The sequence below is a fragment of the Choloepus didactylus genome, chromosome 7, assembly GCF_015220235.1.
Source record: "Choloepus didactylus isolate mChoDid1 chromosome 7, mChoDid1.pri, whole genome shotgun sequence".
NCBI classification, from domain to species: domain Eukaryota; kingdom Metazoa; phylum Chordata; class Mammalia; order Pilosa; family Megalonychidae; genus Choloepus; species Choloepus didactylus.
In genome coordinates, this window is record NC_051313.1 from 116,621,182 (window position 1) to 116,642,040 (window position 20,859).

The following is a 20,859-nucleotide window of genomic DNA, read 5'->3' on the forward strand; positions in this document are numbered from 1 at the left end:
GGGAGGGGGATCAGGGTACGATGGAATTCTGTGTAAGGGGTTAGTATTGTTTTTGCAACTGTTCCTATAACTTTGAATTTATTTCAAAATAAAAAAAATTAAATTAAATTAAAAAAAAAAAAAGAAAGAAACTTCAGACAAATTCCAGTAGAGGGGCATCTTATAAAATCCCTGACTAGACTGCCTCAAAACTGTCGAGGTCATCAAAAACAAGGAACGTCTGAGAAACTGTCACAGCCCAGAGGAACCTAACGAGACGTGACGACTAAATGTGCTGTGGTGTCCTGGATGGGATGCTGGAACAGAAAATGGACTTTAGGTAAAATACAAGGGAATCTGAATAAACTATAGACTTTAGTGAATAATAACATGTCAATATTGGTTCTTTAATTGGAACAAATGCACCATACTAGTGTAAGATGTTAACAATAGGGGAAACTAGATGTGGGGTATTTGGGAATTCTCTGTGCCATCTCAGTTTTTCTGTGAATCCAACATTGTTTTTGAAAATAAAGTCTATTGGAAAAAAAAAAGATTTATAGGCCTTTCAGCTCCATTTTCACAGAGCAAGGGAAAGAAGGATGGATTTGGAGCTGAGAGGTGACATATTGATAAAGGGCACAGTCCACCACTTTAACTGTGCACCCTTTTACACACATTTGAATTCTGGTTCAACAAAAGAATGCTATATTTCTACCTAATAAGATACAGCTATCTTTCTTATAAGTTCTCACCTTTTCCCCCACAATGAGAAAACACACAGTCCTAAAAGTTACTGGTATACATTGCTGGCTATATTACTCCTCAAATTCAGTCATAGTTCCACTGAATATGATGTTGGCTAAAGGCCAAATTGGGAAGTTAACTACCAATAACCTGTATATAAAATTATAATGAGGAGAGGAAAGAATAAAATGGTTAGCATATACAAATTAACACAAACCTATGAAAAGCAAAAAGAAAATTTATAGTCCTTGTTTCTGAAATTGGTCATGAGGCTGTAATTGATATCTATGGCTTCCTTCTTTCACCATTCCTTCTATATATCTCTTGTTTTTAGCCAGAACCTCAGCTGTTTGGAGTTCTTTATCTGGTCGGGTGACTCAAACGTTCATTCCCAAAGGGTCTGTGTCCTCCAGTGTTTTGCTTTTGTTGTTTCTTTGTTGCTGTATTCTATTAATCTTTATTATTGGGCCTGTAAATACCAAGAAGCACTTCAGAGAGGCTAAACTTGCATGTAATTGTGCCTAAGAGTCTCCCCCTGAGTACCTCTTTGTTGCTCAAATGTGGCCCCCTCTCTCTCTAACTGAGCCACCTCGACAGGTGAACTCGCTGCCCTCCCCACTATGTGGGACCCGACTCCCAGGGGTGTAAATCTCCCTGGCAATGCAGAATATGACCCCCGGGGATGAATTTGGACCCGGCATCGTGGGACTGAGAGTATCTTCTTGACCAAAAGGGGGATGCAAAATGAGATGAAATAGTTTCAGTGGCTGAGAGATTTCAAATGGAGTCGAGAGGTCACTCTGGTGGACATTCTTATGCACTATATAGATAACACCTCTTAGGCTTTAATGTATTGGAATAGCTAGAAGTAAATACCTGAAACTACCAAACTCCAACCCAGCAGTCTGGACTCCTGAAGATGATTATATAATAATGTAGATTACAAGGGGTGACAGTGTGATTGTGAAGACCTTGTGGATCACACCCCCTTTATCTAGTGTATGGATGAGTAGAAAAATGGGGATAAAAACTAAAGGACAAATGGGGTGGGATGGGGGGGATGGTTTGGGTGTTCTTTTTTCACTTTTGTTTTTTATTCTTGTCTGGTTCTTTCTGATGTAAGGAAAATGTTCAGAGATAGATTGTGGTGATGAACACATAACTATGTGATCATACTGTGGACAGTTGATTGTATACCATGGATGATTGTATGGTGTGTGAATGTATTTCAATAAAACTGAATTAAAAAAAAAAAAAAGAAGCACCTCAGAGAATCCTCCTTGTTTCCCTTGTATACAAGCAACTCACTTTCTCCTTGGTAGTCAGAACCAATTACTCCAGCCAGTAGAGTAATTTTTTCTTTTTATCTGTTGGTTCAGTGGCATAAGGAGTTCAAAATGGCGAGATGGCAACTCATGTTCCAATTCATTGGATCTGTTGTTGTATCCTCTGGTGCAAGCATTTGCCCCAAATCAGAGAGCTCAAAGTTGCCAGGAAAAATATTTTTATGCAAATTATTAAGTGTAATATAATAGAGGAACCAGTCCTGCTTCCACCCCTTGATTCCTGGACCCATGTATTCTGGTTTTGGGGGACAACATCATAAATTGGTATTTGATTCAAAGCACATACTGTATCCTTTAAGACAAAACTCTTTACTTTCAGGGTATTATCCCTTAACTAATGCAGTAATGAGTCTTGAATAAGCCGTTCCACTTTTTGTTTCTCAGTGGTGGGGTATGTGATGAGACTAGTTAATTCCATGGGTATGAACCCATTGCTGTACTTCCTTTGCTATGAAATGTGTTTCTTGATCAAATGCAATGCTTTGGAGCATGCCAGAACGTGGACAGGCATTCTGTGAGTACATGGAGTGTGGTACCGGCAGAAGCATTACAGACAGGAAAGGCATATCCATATCCAGAATATGTGTCTGTTCCAATGAAGATGAATTTGCCCCCTTCACAATGGAAGAGGTCCAGTGAAATTGAACTGCCACCAGGTGGCTGGCTGATCCTGCCTGGAGAATGGTGCCATCCTAGAGGCTTAGTTTTTTTGCCTTGGTTGTTACTAGATGAGGCACTCAGCAGTAGTGTTTGAGAACACTCTTGTAGCTAGGTAGGTGAGACAATGCTTAGTTTCTAATGGTAAGCTGAGGCCATGTGGTCACCTGATGTCCCATGGTTAGGTGGGACACCTACCTAAAGCCCAGAAGCAAGCAAGAAACTATTTCTCAAAAAGTGAGTAGTTATCTGCAGAAGAGAGCATAGATTTGCTGCAAAATCCAAGAGGACCATGCTATTATTATTCTGTTGGTGCTTGCCATAGGCTTTCTACTACAGCATCTTTACTTGCCATGGACACTCAAATATCGTTGGATATGCTGGATCATAGGCCTACATGGTAGAGTAACTTGTACTGCAGCCTGAAGTTGCTGCAGAGCCTTCTCTTGCTCTGCTTGCCACTTGAAATTGACAAGCTTGCTAGTGACTTTGTATAATTTCAGTCTTTTAAAATTATTGAGACTTGCTTTGTGACTCAACATGTGGTCTGTCCTGGAGAATGATTCATGAGCACTTGAGAAAAATGTGTACCCTGCTGTTTTGGGGTGCAATGTTCTGTAAATGTCTGTTAAGTCTAGTTCATTTATCATACTATTCAAGATCTCTGTTTCTTTATTGATCCTCCATGTAGATGTTCTATCCATTAATGGGAGGGGTGTCTTGAAATCTCCGACTATTATTGTAGAGGTATCTACTTCTCCCTTTAGTGTTGTCAGTGTTTGCTTCATGTATTTTGAGGCACTCTGGTTTGGTGCATAAATATTTATAATTATGTCTTCTTGATGAATTGTCCCTTTTGTTATTATATAGTGTCCTCTTTTTCTCTTTTAGTTATTTTACATTTGAAGTCTAATTTGTCCGATATTAGTATACCTGCCCCTGCTCTTTTCTGGTAGTTGTTTGCGTGAAATATCTTTTTCCAGCCTTTGACTTTCAGCCTATTTTTGTCCTTGGGTCTAAAGTGAGTCTCTTGTAGACAGCATATAGATGGGTTCTATTTCTTTAATCCATTCCGCCAGTCTGTGTCTTCTGAATGGGGAGTTTAATCCATTAACATTGTAAAGGCAGTACTTTTTTCTACCATTTTATTTTTTGGATTTTATATGTCATATCTTGTTTTTTCTCTCTTTTTACCCTTACTGATAATCTTCATTTCTACACTCTTCTCCAAACCTCTCTCTCCTGTCTTTTCCTTTCTGCCTATAGTGCTCCCTTTAATATTTATTGTAGAGCAGGTTTCTTGTTCACAAATGCTCTTAGTGTCTGTTTGTCTGAAAATATTTTAAACTCTTCCTCATTATTGAAGGACTGCTCTGCCAGATATAGAATTCTTGGTTGCCAGTTTTTCTCTGTCAGTATCTTAAATATGTCATACCACTGCCTTCTCACTTCCATGGTTTCTGCTGAGAAATCCGCACATAGTCTTAACGAGCTTTCCTTGTATGTGATTGTTCTGGTTTGCTAATGCAGCAGCACCCCACTTCTCTGGTACCAAAATCTGTTCTGGTTTGCTAATGCTGCCATTTGCAAAACACCAGAAATGTATTGGCTTTTATAGAGGGGGTTTATTTGGTTACAACATTGATGCCAACGTAAGGCATCAACAATAGGACACCTTCACTGGAGAAAGGCTATTGGTGTCCGGAAAACCTCTGTTAGCTGGGAAGGTACATGGCTGGCATCTGCTAGCTCCCAGGTTGCGTTTCAGAATGGTGTTCTCCAAAATGTCAGCATCAGCTTCCAATGGCTGTCTTCAAAATGTCTCTCTAAGCTGCAGTAGCACTGAGTTCCTTCTGTCTGAGCTCTTATAGGGCTCAGGTAAACTAATCAAGACCCACGCTGAATGGGTGGGGCCATACGTCCATGGAAATAATCTTATCAGAGTTATCACCCACAGTTGGGTGGGTCACATCTCCATGGGAACAACCTAATCCAAAGATTCCAACCTAATCAACACTAATACATCTACCCCCACAATATTGCATTAAAGAAGATGGCATTTTGGGGAACATAATGCATCCAAACCAGCATAGCGACGGTTTGCTCTCCTCTTGCTACTTTCAGAATTCTGTTTTTCTTTGACATTTAGCAATCTGATTAGTAAGTGTCTTGGAGTAGGTCTATTCAGATGTATTCTGTTTGGGGTATGCTGTGCTTCTTGGATCTGTAATTTTGTCTTTTGTAAGAATTGGGAAATTTTCAGTGATTATTTCCTCCATTATTCTTTCTGCCCCCTTTCCCTCTCTTCTCCTCTTGGTATACCTGTAACAGGTATATTCATGCACTTCATGTTTTCATTCAGTTCCCTGAGACCCTGCTCATATTTTTCCATTCTTTTCCCTATCTGTTCTTTGGTTTGTAGGATTTGGGATATCCTATTCTCTAGTTCACTAATCCTTTCTTCTTCCTCTTCAAATCTGCTGTTATGTGTCTCCATTGTGTTTTTCATGTCTTCTGTTGTGTCTTTCATTCCTGTAAGTTCTGCCATTTGTTTTTTCAAGCTTTTGAATTCTTCTGTATGATCACCATGTGTTTTCTTTGTAGCCCTCATCTCTTTTGCCTTATTTGCTTCAGATCATTGATTTGATTTAAAAGATTTGTTTGAAGATCTTTAATTAGTTGTTTCAACTCCTGTGTCTCATTTGAAGTGTTAGTTTCTTCCTTTGACTGGGCCATATCTTCGTGCTTCCTAGTGTGACTTGTGATTTTCACTGGTGTCTAGGCATCAGATTTCTTTGATTATCTTATCCTGGAGGTCGTTTTCTCTCTTCCACTTAGGGTTTTATTGTTGGTTGGCTTTGATTTCTATCTGTTCTTTGACATTCATTTCAACTTATTCTAGATCTCTAGCATAGCTTCTCTTTAACAGATCAGAATTTCTCAGCTCTTGTTTTTTCTGGTTCTTATCCTGCCTAAATGGAAGTTTTTTTGAGGAGGTCTCCCCAGATAGGATCGACCTCAATCAGATTTTCCCAGACAAGACAGGCCCAGGACTCAGGAGGAGGATATAATCTGTATCAAGTTTCCCTGGATGAGATCCAGCAGGGTGCCAGTCTTTCCTGTGAAGCTTCTTGATTCTGTGATTTTCCTATCCAGCCCAGCAGGTGGTGCTTGTCAGCCTGCAATTCCCTACCAGTGTAAAGTGGTATAGTGCCTTTAATTCTCAGCACACCCTGCCCCTGTTAGGGACATGGTTGAGACAAAGTCTTAGGCAGAAGGCGGGCTTCAAGTGTTTCTGTTTTCTAGCCCCTGGGGTCTGAATTCAGAGAGTGAGAGCCACCACTTGTGCTGGTCCCTGGACCCCCCTTTTCTTGGGGAAGCTATGCCCATTAGGAAATTATCTCCTTTACTTAACTAGTTACTTTGTCTCTCAGACATACCTTAACTCTGCCCTTGCCTGAGGCAGTGCTGACAACTGAAAATGCCTGCCTCTTTCTTTAATAGACTGCTAAAAAGTTAAAAAAAAAAAAAAAAAGTCCTTTTCAGAGCCAGTCCCCAGCCCTGTGGTTTCGCCAATCCAGAGCCAGAGTTGGTACCGCTCTCTGTGTGCCCCTTTTCTTGAGGCACAGCCCTTTTCCAGTATTCTGAGCTCAGCTGTCTCCAAAAGCCTCTGTTTTTACATCAGCCCCTCCTTCTCTCTGCCAGGGAGAGACCTCTGGATTTCTATTGAACTTGCTTTGTATATTTATCTGTGCTTGGAGCTTGTATTCAGCAGTCCGAATTTGTTAATCAGATCTGCAATTGGAACTTGGTTGAGCTTTCTTTCCCTTGCCCCTAGTAGAGACTGCTTCTGTTTCCCACAGGGAAGTGACTCCAAAACAGTCTGCTGTGCCAGTGGGGGAGGAGCACCAGCCTCCATAGCTTGGGAGACTTTACTAACAGTTCTGTGCTATGATCTTGGCCCTTCCATCCGTTCCAGGCTGGTGTATGATGTGTGTCTACTAGTGACTTTGTAAACTTGTCAAAGTAGCAAATGCAAATGTGGTGTATGCTGCCTCAAAAATCCAAAAGGGCCTTCCAAATGTTGAGCCTCTTTTTCCATGGTAGGTTGTTTGAGGTACAGAAATTTGTCGTTCACCTTGGAAGGAATAGTTGACAAACTCCAGAACTGAACCTTAGAAACCTCACTAAGCTCTGAGGTAATAGGCTCCTAGATTTTTGTGGGGATTGTATGCCATTGTTTAGTTTGTATATGTCTAAGGCATTTAAGTGCATGCTACTCCCTTTTCATCAGATCCAATGGCCCCATATTGCTGTTTGAGTTTGAATCTCTCTTGTGGTGCCAATTCTATACCAGTCAGGATCCAATCAGGAGACAGAAACCACACAGTATTTGGACAGAGACGCTCCCATGCTGCAGGAGCTTGTTGAATGGAGCACACCAGAGCCAGGAAGGAAGGTCCCTTCCTTTTGCAATATCTCTCTAGCACCGTCTTCTCACAAAACTTAAATTGTGCCAGCCAGCAAAGGGAAAACATTTAAAGAGACCAGCTTCAGTTTTTCAGGGTTGGCACTAAAGGATAGACTGATGCTGAGAGTCTCCAAGTTGATAAGCAGCAATTTACCATTTAAAGAGATAGCATGAACCAATTTTCATTTTATTTAAGATGAAACTAAATAATTGGGATCTTGCTCTTACAACACAGTGTAGCATTTGATTAAATGAATATTCATTGACCCACCCCTTTCCCATGTTCTGTGTGTTACAAAGGCACAAAGAGACATACGAGTCCCTGTCTACAAGGTACTTCTATTTTGGGGTTATTAGGCTATTTCATGTGTCTCTTATAGTTCCTTTTGCCTATTTCATCTTTTCCCTTTGAATAAACCAATCTCAAAAATGTTTTCTCCTCTGTTAAAGAGTACCTCATCCCTATATGATGTATGTATTTCATATTTGTTGTACCCTGCATTTCTTTTTACCACATTCCTTGATTTTACTCACATCGTTCTCTCACTAGGCCCGGAAAATAATACACTACTGCTTTAATTGATCCCCTGAATTCTTGAAGTGTCATTAGCCCCTAAACAAAGATAAATAATATCCTCTAGGAAACTTAGGCACCCAGTTTCTGGATTCTCAGAAGACTTAGGCTGGGATGCCTTTGGCTAAAGGAATTGTCCATTGGAGAAAGTGTATGGCTCTAAGCAGAATGTAGCTCCTTCTTTGACTTTCTTTCCTGGATAGATCTTGCTATCACTGCTATTACCACGCCAGAACCGCCTAAGAAGTGAGATCGAAGAAGCTCTGGACATGGACCTCCGCAAGCAGGAAGCAGAACATGGGGCCCTGGATGTTCCTCATCTCTCTAAGTACATTCTCAACATGATGACTTTGTTGTGTGCACCTGTTCGAGATGAAGCAGTGCAGAAACTAGAGAACATTACAGATCCTGTTCAGTTACTGAGGTGTGAAACTTGATGTACTGCTCCTGAGATCCACCTTAGCCCCTGGGCCATGAAAACCTTGGCCAGACACTAGATTATAGCCCCTGTCTTGTCTGGCTCTTTTCCACTGAAGTCCTAACACCTGTTTTTCCTCTCTGGCCTATTGGCTTTTCTATTCTAAATAAAGCCTCGCAGAGCTCTTTGGTTATCCTTATATTGATTGGGCCCCCCATGAACATGCTACCACAAAACATTAGAGTAGGTAATTCTTTTTCCCAAGGAGTTCAAACATCCCTTTTCCAGCTATTCTCTGGTCCTCACAGAGTGAGGTGATGGGAGATTATTTTTCAGCTAGAAGAACTGAGACCCAGAAAATTAAAGTATTGGCTGAATGAAAATTAGGTAAAATAAAATAGCATCTCTCATAATCCCACTCCTAGAGAGAATTTTTAACATGCTGAAGTATTTCCTTCCACTGATTACCCTTTTGCAGAGACAACAAAGCAACCATAGTGGAAAGAGATCTAGTCTGGAGACTTCAAGATCCAGAGATTTAGCTGCTTCCAGTTCTGTCACTAACTCACTCTGGGCCTGGGGCCCTGGGCCACAGAATATTCTTTTGTAAATTTAGGAGGAAGGACTAAGTTAGTTTTAAGGTCCCTCCTAATTCTAAAATACAGTGATTTAATGACTTCTTGCTTGGGTTCCCTCCTTCACTAGATTTCCTTTCATAGTATACTTATTCTGTTTCCCCCTGCGACAGAGGAATCTTCCAGGTTTTGGGCCTGATGAAAATGGACATGGTAAACTACACCATCCAGAGCCTTCGGCCCCACCTGCAGGAACACTCCATCCAGTATGAACGTGCTAAATTCCAGGAACTCCTTGACAACCAGCCTAGTATGTATATAAGTTGAGAGCGGGAATGGGAAGATGTGACCCTTCTTTTATATTACACAGACTCTCTAAAATGTTAGAGAGTACTCTCCTCTTTTTAGAATAGAAAGTTTCTTCCTCAGGTAAGGGGAGGGAGAAGGAACATTTATCCAAAACAGAGAGACATAAAAAATATTTCTTCATTGAGCAAGGGTATATCTTAGTCTTGAAGCCTCACAGGCTGAAGGTGCTTACATGGTCCCTCCTTGCCGTAGGCCTTCTTGATTGCACCACCAAATGGCTAACCCAAGCAGCAGCAGATCTCACCACGCCACCTCCAACTTCCCCTGACACTTCCGACTCCTCCATTGTGGCCTGCCCCTCTCCAAATGAGGCAGTCAACAACCCGGCACCCCTCAGCCCCACCATGGTGCTATCCCAGGGCTTCCTGAACCTCCTCCTTTGGGACCCTGAAAATGAAGAGTTCCCTGAGGTACGAATGTTAGGTGGGGGGCATTGCCTTGGTTTGTATTCAGGGACTTCAGGACCTTCCTATACTTATAGCTTGCTCTTCCCTGGCTCCCTAGACCCTGCTCATGGACAGAACCCGGCTGCAGGAACTGGAGTCCCAGTTACACCAGTTAACAGTCCTGGCCTCAGTTTTGCTGGTGGCCAGTAGTTTTTCTGGCAATGTTCTATTTGGCTCACCCCAGTTTGTGGATAAACTGAAGCGCATAACCAAAGCCCTGACAGAGGAATTTAACTCCAGGTGATCTGCATAGATCTTTCAGAGTAAAGATGATATATGATATTTTGGATATAGGCAGGTAATGAATGATTGCTTACTCTCCACCACAAATCAGAGAAAGTCCTTTTGGAACCATCCACAAGATTGTTGGTATCTTTCCGTAAGTGGTCTTGAGGCTTGTGACAAAGGAAAACGAAATTTCCTCCCAGAAAGGGTAGTGTGGGGTATAGTTTGTTACAAAATGATTCATTATCTTTTTTGCTACAAAGGAGTCATTATCTAGTTGAGTGGGTGGCAGTGGGCTAATATTATTTTGTATATTCAGGAGTTGATCAGGGTCAGCAGTACTGATTGGACATCCACTGTGTGCAGGGCATCATACCAAAGGGAAAAAAGAATCAGAAGGCCAGGATTGTAATTGCTGAGGTAGGGCTAATGACCATGGAAAATGTCCAAGAAAGTCTTTAAAAGATACGTGTATATATGCCAGTCATGAGACTAAAGAATGCTGAGTGGATCCAAGGACAGAACCAAACTCTTGTCTAGAGCTGATTTTACAGCTTATCTTGTTTTCTTGGAAGTAGAGACATGGTACCATGTATAGAGATTGGCTGGTATCTTGAGGGTAACAGTGAAGAGGTTGTACCTACCCACTGGGCCCTGCTGCAAGGCAGGGAGGATGACTGGGTTTTTCCTTGAGTGGGCCTAGCTTCTGGTATGAAGCTTCCTGGGTTCTGTCTCTGTTCCAGGACCCACCTGGTGGGTGCCAGCTAACTCTTCTTTATGGTCTAGGCCTGAGGAGGCTATGCTGACTGTGAGTGAACAGGTGTCTCAGGAAATCCATCAAAGTCTCAAGAGCATGGGCCTTGCTGCTTTGAGCAGTGACAACACAGCATCTCTGATCGGACAGCTCCAGAACATCGCCAAGAAGGAGAACTGTGTCCGCAGTGTCATTGGTGAGTATGCCTGTGGAAATGGGGGTAAGGGTAGCAAGAAAGTAATGGGGGAGAGGTGGATCTCAACTCTGAAAATCAGTTACTGAACCAGTTAACAACAAAAGACATGGTCTTTGGGTAAGTCACTGTTTAGACTTCAGTTTTCTCAAAATGCTAGGTTGAAAATAGATCCCTTTCAGTTTAAAGACTGAGTATAGTTCTAAAGTGGATCTGCCCCCAGGATGCATGGCTTCTAGTGGGGCATTCTCTCCTACCAACCTGGTTAAGTCATCCTGAACTTCTAGGTCATTCTCTGGCTGCAGTCCAAGACATGTAACCCACCGTCTCCTCTAACAAGGAACTGTTATGGTATCAGGCTTGAGCATATGTTCCCATAGTAGGGATGCTCCCACCCCATATTGGAATGGAGACAGCAAATCTAGCCATGTTGCTTCTAACCTTAGCATCCTAAAGACAGTCTAGGATCCTCCTGTTACATCAAATACCAGGCTTTAGCCGATAGCTATTTAAAGCAATTTTTTGAATAACTAGAAATGTATTAGTCCACCAGTTTCTGTTCTTTGCTTTGTTCTTGGGAGCTGGCTAGCAGTCCCTTTCCCAAACAAAGCACATTTCCTTATCTAAAGGTGAGTGGGTTGCTGGTGACTATCTCAGTTAATTTAGAACATAGGTAAGCAAGTGTAGGGGCAGTGTTTCTTCCTAAAATCTGTTTTCCCTTTTCTTTCTCACTGTCTTTTCCTGCTCACAGATCAGAGGATCCGTTTATTTCTCAAATGCTGTTTGGTTCTTGGGGTGCAGCGGTCTCTGTTAGACCTCCCTGGAGGCCTTACTCTCATTGAGGCAGAGCTGGCAGAACTGGGCCAGAAGTTTGTCAGCCTGACACATCACAATCAGCAGGTATTTGGCCCTTACTACACTGATATCCTAAAGACACTCATCCCCCCAGCCCAGGGACTGGAAACAAAAATGGAGTCTCTCTGATAGCACTAGCTATCAAGCCTTGGCACCTTGGATGCAGGAGAGAGGCCCACCATCTTTCTGGAGTGACATTACCAGTGGCCGACAGAGCAACCAGCCCTCCTTCCCTCCTGCAACCAGGGCTTTAGGGTCAACCATGTAAACACCAACTGGCCTAAACCCATTCACTAATAAACTTCTGAATTGCAAGAAAACCTCTACTCTTCCTGTGCTACAGCTGAGGCACAGGCCCTGGGTCTTTGGACTCCAACTAGCTCAAAGCCAGCAGGCTCTCAGTTTTCCTTCCATTGGCTAAATTTACCCTTCAGTATTCAGAGCTTAGCAGCCAAGACACTCAGGTGCTAGAATTGTTTTCTCTAAGGGCAAAACATTTTTCTGAGGGCTCTGAGAACTCTTTGTGGAGTTATCCAGGATGTGAGTTTAAGGGCTTCTCTGGAAGCCAGAAATTCATTTTATGCGATTCCGCTCAAAATTGATTGAAAGAAGTTAGAAACCTCATTTCCAGGACAAAATTCTCCTGAAGGTATTCCCTAAGTAAGTCTTTTGTTACCCATCTCTTCCTGACATAGGTGATGTGGGCATTCAGAGGTGGGACAGTTTCCACCCTTCCTTCGGCCCTCTAATTGGCAGCTGTGGCTGTGAGTCCCCATTGGTATGACACATGAGAGAGAGTCTAGGAAGGACCTGGACTTGTCTTCTGAGATTGTAGAGATCCAGCCCTTCATTCTCAGGTTGCCTGCCCTAATTTAGTATAGAGAAATGAGGAGGATGATCAATTCAGAGCTGGCCTTTTTTGGTAATGGACAGGGTAAAATGGAAATTCACTTATGTGCTCTCAAGGCAGGGTGAAAAAAAAAAACAATGTTCTCACCATTTCAGGAGGTGGAGGGAACTACATATAGCACACTTAATCCAGGAAGAACAACAGAAGAGGGATTTGAGTTCTGTTAGGCCCAGGGTTTCTTCCTAATTGATTTCCTTTTATAGAGTGGTAAATTCTAGATGGGTGACACAGTTAGTGTCCTTCGCTATGACCAGAAAAGCCAGGGTGTCTGGATCATTCAGTTTCCAGTATTGGGTAACTAGACAGCTTCAGGATGAAGAAGCCCAGAGAATGCAGTATGTTCAATAAAGTCAGTAAGGCTTGCCTGGTTGGATTCTCTGGTCGGATTTGTAGCTACTGTATTCATTTGAATTTTTAAAAACTCTACATTTTGGAAGCCTGATTATTTTAGAGATAAATGTGCCTTGAAGAGATTCCTGTGAAGAATACTGGCTAGTGAGTGGGTGCAGAGACACTAGGCTTATAGTGGAATCACTTTGCACTTCATAATTAAAATCTGGAATGATCAATTCCTTAGGAATTTTGAGTTGATTTTCTTGTGGTTCCACATGAAGGAGATCAGGATCCTGACCCTAAACAAGAAAAGATCCCACCCACTGGTTTCGAGCAATTTTAAAAAATTATGTGTGTGTGTGTGTGTGTGTGTGTGTGTGTGTGTGTGTGTGTGTGTATTTTTGTCAGCAGTCTGCCATTATTATTTTGTATGGTAGGAAATATTTGAAAGCTGAGTTCTTCCACTGCAGTAAGGCAGTTAAAGAAGGGGCTGACTTGGTTTCATTCTGTTTTCTTGTCTAGGAAGATAATAAATATCCCACAGAGGTTTTTTTTTAAAGCAGAAAGTGGGAAGCAGGAAAAGAATAAATAGGTTTTGTATACACAGGATCCAGTTTCCAGCAAGGGCCTTGCCATCCTACAAATAATTGAAATTCCATTATTGGAGATTGGTTTGTTTGAGCATCATTTTAAATTCAGGCAATGATATATATCTTAGGGTTAATTAATTTATCAGATTTTTATTGACTTATATATATATATTTTAATTTAAAAATAATTTTTATTTAAAAATTTCCAAAATTTACAAACATTCTATACTCACCAAGCCACAACTCCAACTTTTCCCTTCTCCATCCCCTCATAACTTCTAATTTAGTTTTTGTCTTTATGGATTTGCTATTTCTAGATATTTCATATAAGTAGAACCATACAATATTTGTCTCAATGTGCCTTACTTATTTTACTCAACATAATGTTTTCAGGGTTCATCCGTGTTGCAGCACATCTGAGAACTTCACTCTTTCTTATGGCAGAATAATATTCCATTGTGGATTTGTAGTACACTTTATCTGTTCATCTGTTGACGGACACTAGTTGTTTCCACCTAAACAACTGTTGTTTAGGTGGAAACAACTAGTTGTTGGGTGTTGTGAATAATGCTGCTATGACATTGCTGAATGAATATGCGTTCCTATTTTTAATTTCTTTGGGTTTGTACCTGTTAGTGGAACTGCCAAGTCATATGATAATTCTATATTTAACTCTTTAAGGAGCTGTCATACTGCTTTCAACAGGTTGTACCATTTTACATTCCCACCAACAATGTACGAGGGTTCCAATTTCCCCACATCCTTTTCAAACTGTAGCCATCCTAGTGAATATCCAGTGATAACACATTGTGGTTTTGATTGGCATTTCCCTAATGGCTATTGATGCTGATCGTCTTTTGTATACTTACGACCATTTATATATCCTCTTGGGAAAAACATCTGTTTAAGTCCTTTAACCATTTTTTAATTGGGTTGTTTTTCTTTTTTATGTTGAGTTGTGAGAGTTTTTTATAAATTCTATATATTAAGTCCTTATCAGCTATATGATTTGCAACTATTTTCTCCCATTATATAGGTTGTCTTTTCACTTTCTTGATGATGTCCTGTGATGCACAAATGTTTTAAATTTTGATGAAGACCAATTTATCTATTTTTCTTTTGTTGCTCATGATTTTGGTGTCATATTTAAGAATCCATGGCCAAATTCAAGGTTATGAATATTTGCTCTTATGTTTTCTTCTAAGAGTTTTGTGGTTTTAGCTCTTATATTTAGGTCCTTGATCCATTTTTAATTTTTGTGTATGATGTGAGGTAGAGATCCAATTTCATTCTTTTGCTTGTTATCCCAGTACCATTTGTTGAAGAGACAATTCTTTCCCCATTGAGTGGACTTGGAACCCTTGTCAAAAGTCAATTAGTCATAGACATGTGGGTTTATCTTTAAACTATTGATTCTATTCCATGGGCCTATTTTTCTGTCCTTAAGCAAGTAGCACACTAATTTGATTACTGTACCTTTGTAGGAAGTTTTGAAATCAGGAAGTTTGAGTCCTCCAACTTTGTTCTTTTTCAGTTTGATTTTTAGCCATTCAGGACTCTTACCCTTCCATATGAATTTGAGAATTGACTTTTCCATTTCTGGAAAACATGCTGCTGGAATTTTGATCAAGATTGCATTGAATCTATAAATTGCTTTGGGTAGTGTTGACATCTCAACAATATCAAGTCTTCCAGTCTATGAACGTAGGATGTCTTGACATTTATTTAGTGTTCTGGTTTGCTAATGCTGCCCTTGTGCAAAATACCAGAAATGGATTGGCTTTTACAAAGGGGATTTATTTGGTTACAAAGCTACAGTGTTAAAGCCATAAAGTGTCCAAGGTAAGGCATCACATGGGGTACCTTCACTGGAGAAAGGCCATTAGCATCTGGAAAACCTCTCTTAGCTAGGAAGGCATGTGGCTGGCGTCTGCTTGCTCCCAGGTTGCATTTCAAAATGGCATTCTCCAAAGTGTTGCTCTTGGGGTGTTTTTTCCTCTTTTAGCTGCAGCTGCTCTTCAAAATGTCACTCTCAGTTGCTCTTGGGGTGTTCGTCTTCTTTTAGCTTCTTCAGAGCAAAAGTCTGCTTTCAGTGGCCATCTTCAAACTGTCTCTCATCTGCAGCAAGCATCTGGGCCTGTGTGGCTCTTTTTTAAGTATCCAGTGATCTAATCAAGACCCACCCTGAATGGGCAGGGCAACACCCCCGTGGAAATAATCCAATGCAAGGCCTTGCCCACAGTTGATTGAGTCACATCTCCAAGGAAACACTGAACCAGTAGGTTCCAACCTAATCAACACCAATACGTCTGTCCCCACAAGATTGCATTAAAGAACATGGAGTTTTGAGGGACATAATACATCCAAACCGGCACATTTAAGCCTTCTCTAATTTCTTTCAGCAATGTTTTGCAGTTTTCAATGTATAAGTCTTATATATCCTTGGATACATTTATCCTTAGATATTTTATCCTTTTAGTTGCTATTATATATGGAATTATTTCCTGATTTCCTACATAGATTGTTTGATGCTGGTATATAGAAACACCTTTGATTTTTGTTTGTTGATCATGTGTCCTGAAACTTTGATGAATTCGTTTATTAACTTTAGAAGCTTTCATCTGGGTCCTTTAGGATTTCCTACATACAGAATCATATCATTTGCCGATAGGGATATTTTTCTTCTTCTTTCCCAATTTGTATTTATTTTTCTTGCCTAATTTCTCTGTCTAGAACTTCTAGTACAATGTTCAATAGTAGTAGAGAAAGCAGGCATCCTTGTCTTGTTCCTGATCTCCTTAGAGGGAAAGTTTTCAATCTTTCACCATTGAGTATGATGTTACCTGTGGGATTTTCATATATGCCCTTTATTATGTGAGGAAATTCCCTCCTGTGCTGGTTTGAAACTGTTATGTAATCCATAAAAGCCATGCTCTTTTAATCCAGTCTTGTGGGTGCGTAGTTATTGTGGGTGGGATCTTTTTTTTTTTCCTTTTTTTGACTTTGAAAATGTGATTTATTAACAACGTTTTCTTTGCTTTTAGAAAGACATTTAAATAGGGGCAGTCATCCCCTCCTTGCCCTCTCACTTGGTCAGCAGAAGTCATGGAGGAACCCTTGTGTCTTCTGCAGTTTTTACTTGCATCATCTCATGAAATCCTGCAGCCGTGGCACTGGCCGGTGGGTGAGGAAGGCAGTGGGCATGTCTGGGGTTTTGTGCTGGACTGACTGAGGGAGTCGAGCAGCACCCACCTGATCCTCATGGGGGGTGGGGGTGTTGGTGGGTGGGGTGGAGGCTGGGTCCCACCACATGGTTTCCAGAACAGCACCCTTCTCGGCCTGAGGAGGGCAGGCTTGGGCAATTCCTGTTCTCACACATTCTTCCTTTACCCTTATCGGGTGGGATCTTTTGATTCATGGAGATGTGACCCACCCAATTGTAGGTGGGACCTTTTGATTAGAATATTTCCATGGAGATGTGATCCCTACCCAATTCAAGTTTGGGTCTTAATTAGCTTACTTGAGTCCTTAAGAGAGCTCAGGGAGAAAGAGAGAGCTCAGAGCTTACACAGACCCAGATGCTTGGAGATGCAGGCAGAAAGACATTTGGACATGCTAAGCTAAGAGATGAAGCTCAGAGTTTGCCCCGGAGAAGCTAAGAGAGGACCTTTAGACACTTCGAGAGAAAAGCCTGGGAGAAACAAACGAGGATGCATAGGAGCTGAGAGAAGCTAAGACAGACAGAAGCCCAGAGACATTTTGGAGGAAGCAACAGAAATGAGAAGCTAACCCCGGGAGAGTCCCGGCAGACTCTGGTCATGTGCCTTCCTATGTGACAGAGGAACCCCAGATGCCATTGGTCTTTGTTCAGAGAAGTTGTCATTGTGTTGATGCCTTAACTGGGACATTTTCATGGCCTTAGAACTGTAAATTTGTGAACTAATAAACCCCCATTGTAAAAGCCAATCCATTTCTGGTATTTTGTATTCCAGCAGCTTTAGCCAACTGGAACACCTCCTATTCCTAGTTTTATGGATGTTTTAACCAAGAACACATGCTTGATTTTGTCCAGTGCCTTTTCTGCATCAACTGAGATGATCATATGGATTTCTTCTTCATTTTATTAATGTGGTCTATTACATTGATTTTCTTTTATGTTGAACTGCTCTTGCATACCTAGGATAAATCCCACTAGGTCATGGTATATATTTCTTTTAATATGCTGTTGGATTCAGTTTGCTAGTATTTTGTTGAGGATTTTTGCATCCATATTCACAAGGGATATTGGTCTGTAATTTTCTTTTCTTGTGGTATCTTTATCTGGCTTTGGGTGATGTTGGGCTCATAGAATGAATTAGGAAGTGTTACCTTCCCTTCTTTTTTTGGAAGAGTTTGGGAGCTTTTGATTATTGATTCAATCTCTTGTTATAGCATCTGTTCAGATTTTCTATTTCTTCTTGAGTCAGTTTTGGTAATTTATTTCTAGGAATTTGTCTGTTTCATCTAGGTTATCCAAATTGTTGGTTTACAACTGTTCACAGTATTCTCTTATAATCCTCTTTATGTCTCTGAGGTCAGTAGTAATGCCTTACTTTCATTTCTGATTTTAGTTATTTGCATATTCTCTATTTTTTTCTTAGTTTAGCTAAAGTTTTGTCAATTTGGTTGAACTTTTCAAAGAACCAATTTTGGGGTTTTGTTGATTCTATTGATTTTCCGGTATCTATTTCTTTTATTTCCACTATAATCTTATATCCTCCCTTCTGCTAGCTTGGGTTCAGTTTGTTCTTTTTCTAGTTACTTAAGATGTAAAGATTTGAGATCTTTCTTTTTTATTAATGTAGGCATTTCCAGCTATAAATTTCCCTCTGAGTACTTGATTTTGATGCATTCCAGAAATTCTGGTATGCAGGGTTTTCATTTTCATTTTTCTCTTAAGTATTTTATAAATTCCCTTGTGATTTACTCTTTGACCCGGGGTGATTAAGAGTATGGTGCTTAATTTCTACACATTTGTCAATTTACCACTTTCCCTGCTGTTATTGATTTCTCACTTCATTGTGTGAAAGAAGTTACTTTGTATGATTTCAATCTTAAAATTTTTCTGAGACTTTGTTTGTGGCCTAATATAAGGTCTATCCTGGAGAATTATCTATGTGCACTTGAGAAGAATCTGTAGTCTGCTCTTGTTGGGTGGAGTGTTCAACATAAGTCTTAGGTCTTTTTGGTTCATAGTGTTGTTCAAATGCTATCTTTCCTCACTGATCACCTACCTAGCTGTTCTATCCATTATTAAAAGTGTATTAAATGTCAGACTATTATGATAATACCCTCCAATTATTATATTTCTGTGGGATTACTATTTCTTCAGTGCTTTGTTTGCTTTATATAATTTGGGCTCGGTTTGGTGCATATATTGTTATATCTTCTTGATAAAATGATCATTTTATAATCAACATTTAAAGTCCTTCTTTGACTCTTACAACTATTTGGACTTTAGTGTCTATTTTGCCTGATATTAGTATAGCCACTTCAGTTCTCTTTGGGTTATCATTTGCATGGAATATTTTTTCCATCCTTTTACTTTTTTTGGTTAATTTTAAACTTTTAATTTGAAATACTTTCAAACTTGCAGGATAGTTACAAAAGTAATACAAACCCATACAGAGAACTCCGACATACCCCTATTCCCATAGATACCTGGATCTACCAATTTTAACATTTTGACACATTTGCATATCATTCTGTCTATCCATCAAGTCGGTCCACCTATCTATCCATCTGTCAACCCATTTTCCGAACACTTGAGTTTATGTTGTATACATTGTGCTTCTTCAATACCTAATACTGTCACATACATTTCCTATACATAGGGTATTTACTTATGTACCCAGGTAAAGTTCATTTATCAAGTTTAAGAAAGTTAACCTGAATACAAAGCTTACAGTGTATATTCCAATTTTTTCATATGTCCCAATAATGTCCTTTTTTCTCTGCTACTGAAGGTTTTATTTTATTTTTTTTAAATTAGTTTTATTGTGATAAATTCACATACCATACAATCCATCTAAAGTGTACAAGTCACTGTCTTCTAGTATGTACACAGAACTGTGCATACATCACCACAATCAATTCCAGAATCTTTTCACCTGAAGAGTGTTCACTATGTTATACAGTCCCATTTTTCATCCTCTGGCTTTCCTTTTAGTGACATACACAACCCTAAACATTCCCTTTCAACCACAATTGCACCCACATATCATTGCTGTTAAATTCACTATTATTGTGTTCCCATCACCTCCATCATTTACAAAAACAATCAACCTTATTACATATTCTGCACAAATTAAGCATCAGCTCCACGTCCTCCACCTTCGTTCTATCTTCTGATGACCTGTGTTCTAGATATTAACACTAGAGCAAGCATGCTAGTTTATTTAGTTCATATTAGTGAGGTCATACAATATTTGTCCTCTTGTGTCTGTCTGATTTCATCAACATAATGTCTTCAAGGTTCATCCATGTAGTCACATGCATCATGACTTCATTTCTTCTTAGTGCTGCATAATATTCCATTGTATGTATGTGTGTGTATATATATGTATGTATGTATTTTGTTTATTCTTTTTTTTTTTTTTTTTTTAGTTTCTCCCTCACTTTATTTTTTTTTATTTTTTTTTTAATCATCATTTTATTGAGATATATTCACATACCACGCAGTCATACAAAACAAATTGTACTTTCGATTGTTTACAGTACCATTACATAGTTGTACATTCATCACCTAAATCAATCCCTGACACCTTCATTAGCACACACACAAAAATAACAAGAATAATAATTAGAGTGAAAAAGAGCAATTGAAGTAAAAAAGAACACTGGGTACCTTTGTCTGTTTGTTTGCTTCCCCTACTTTTCTACACATCCATCCATAAGCTAGACAAAGTGGAGTTTGGTCCTTATGGCATTCCCAATCCCTCTGTCACCCCTCATAAGCTACATTTTTATACAACTGTCTTCGAGATTCATGGGTTCTGGGTTGTAGTTTAATAGTTTCAGGTATCCACCACCAGCTACCCCAATTCTTTAGAACCTAAAAAAGGTTGTCTAAAGTGTGCGTAAGAGTGCCCACCAGAGTGATCTCTCGGCTCGTTTTGGAATCTCTCTGCCACTGAAGCTTATTTCATTTCCTTTCACATCCCCCTTTGGTCAAGAAGATGTTCTCCATCCCACGATGCCGGGTCTACATTCCTCCCCGGGAGTCATATTCCACGTTGCCAGGGAGATTCACTTCCCTGGGTGTCTGATCCCACGTAGGGGGGAGGGCAGTGATTTCACCTTTCAAGTTGGCTTAGCCAGAGAGAGAGGGCCACATCTGAGCAACAAAGAGGCATTCAGGAGGAGACTCTTAGGCACA

At 40.2% G+C, this 20,859-nt stretch overlaps 1 protein-coding gene and 1 pseudogene across 3 annotated transcripts in view; one reads left to right on the forward strand and one right to left on the reverse strand.

Annotated features, from left to right (window-relative positions):
* TCP11 (t-complex 11) overlaps positions 1-12,197 on the forward strand; it is a 47,718-nt gene extending 35,521 nt beyond the window's left edge. For all 3 annotated transcript variants that reach the window (XM_037843434.1, XM_037843433.1, XM_037843435.1), the window contains 6 exons: positions 7,978-8,198; positions 8,941-9,077; positions 9,329-9,546; positions 9,641-9,822; positions 10,594-10,757; positions 11,506-12,197. In XM_037843434.1, the coding sequence (XP_037699362.1) occupies positions 7,978-8,198; positions 8,941-9,077; positions 9,329-9,546; positions 9,641-9,822; positions 10,594-10,757; positions 11,506-11,738 (1,155 nt within the window). In that variant the 3' untranslated portion in view covers positions 11,739-12,197. The remainder of the gene's footprint in view (positions 1-7,977; positions 8,199-8,940; positions 9,078-9,328; positions 9,547-9,640; positions 9,823-10,593; positions 10,758-11,505) is intronic.
* Positions 12,198-16,586: 4,389 nt separating this feature from the next.
* LOC119540708 overlaps positions 16,587-20,859 on the reverse strand; it is a 53,600-nt pseudogene continuing 49,327 nt past the window's right edge.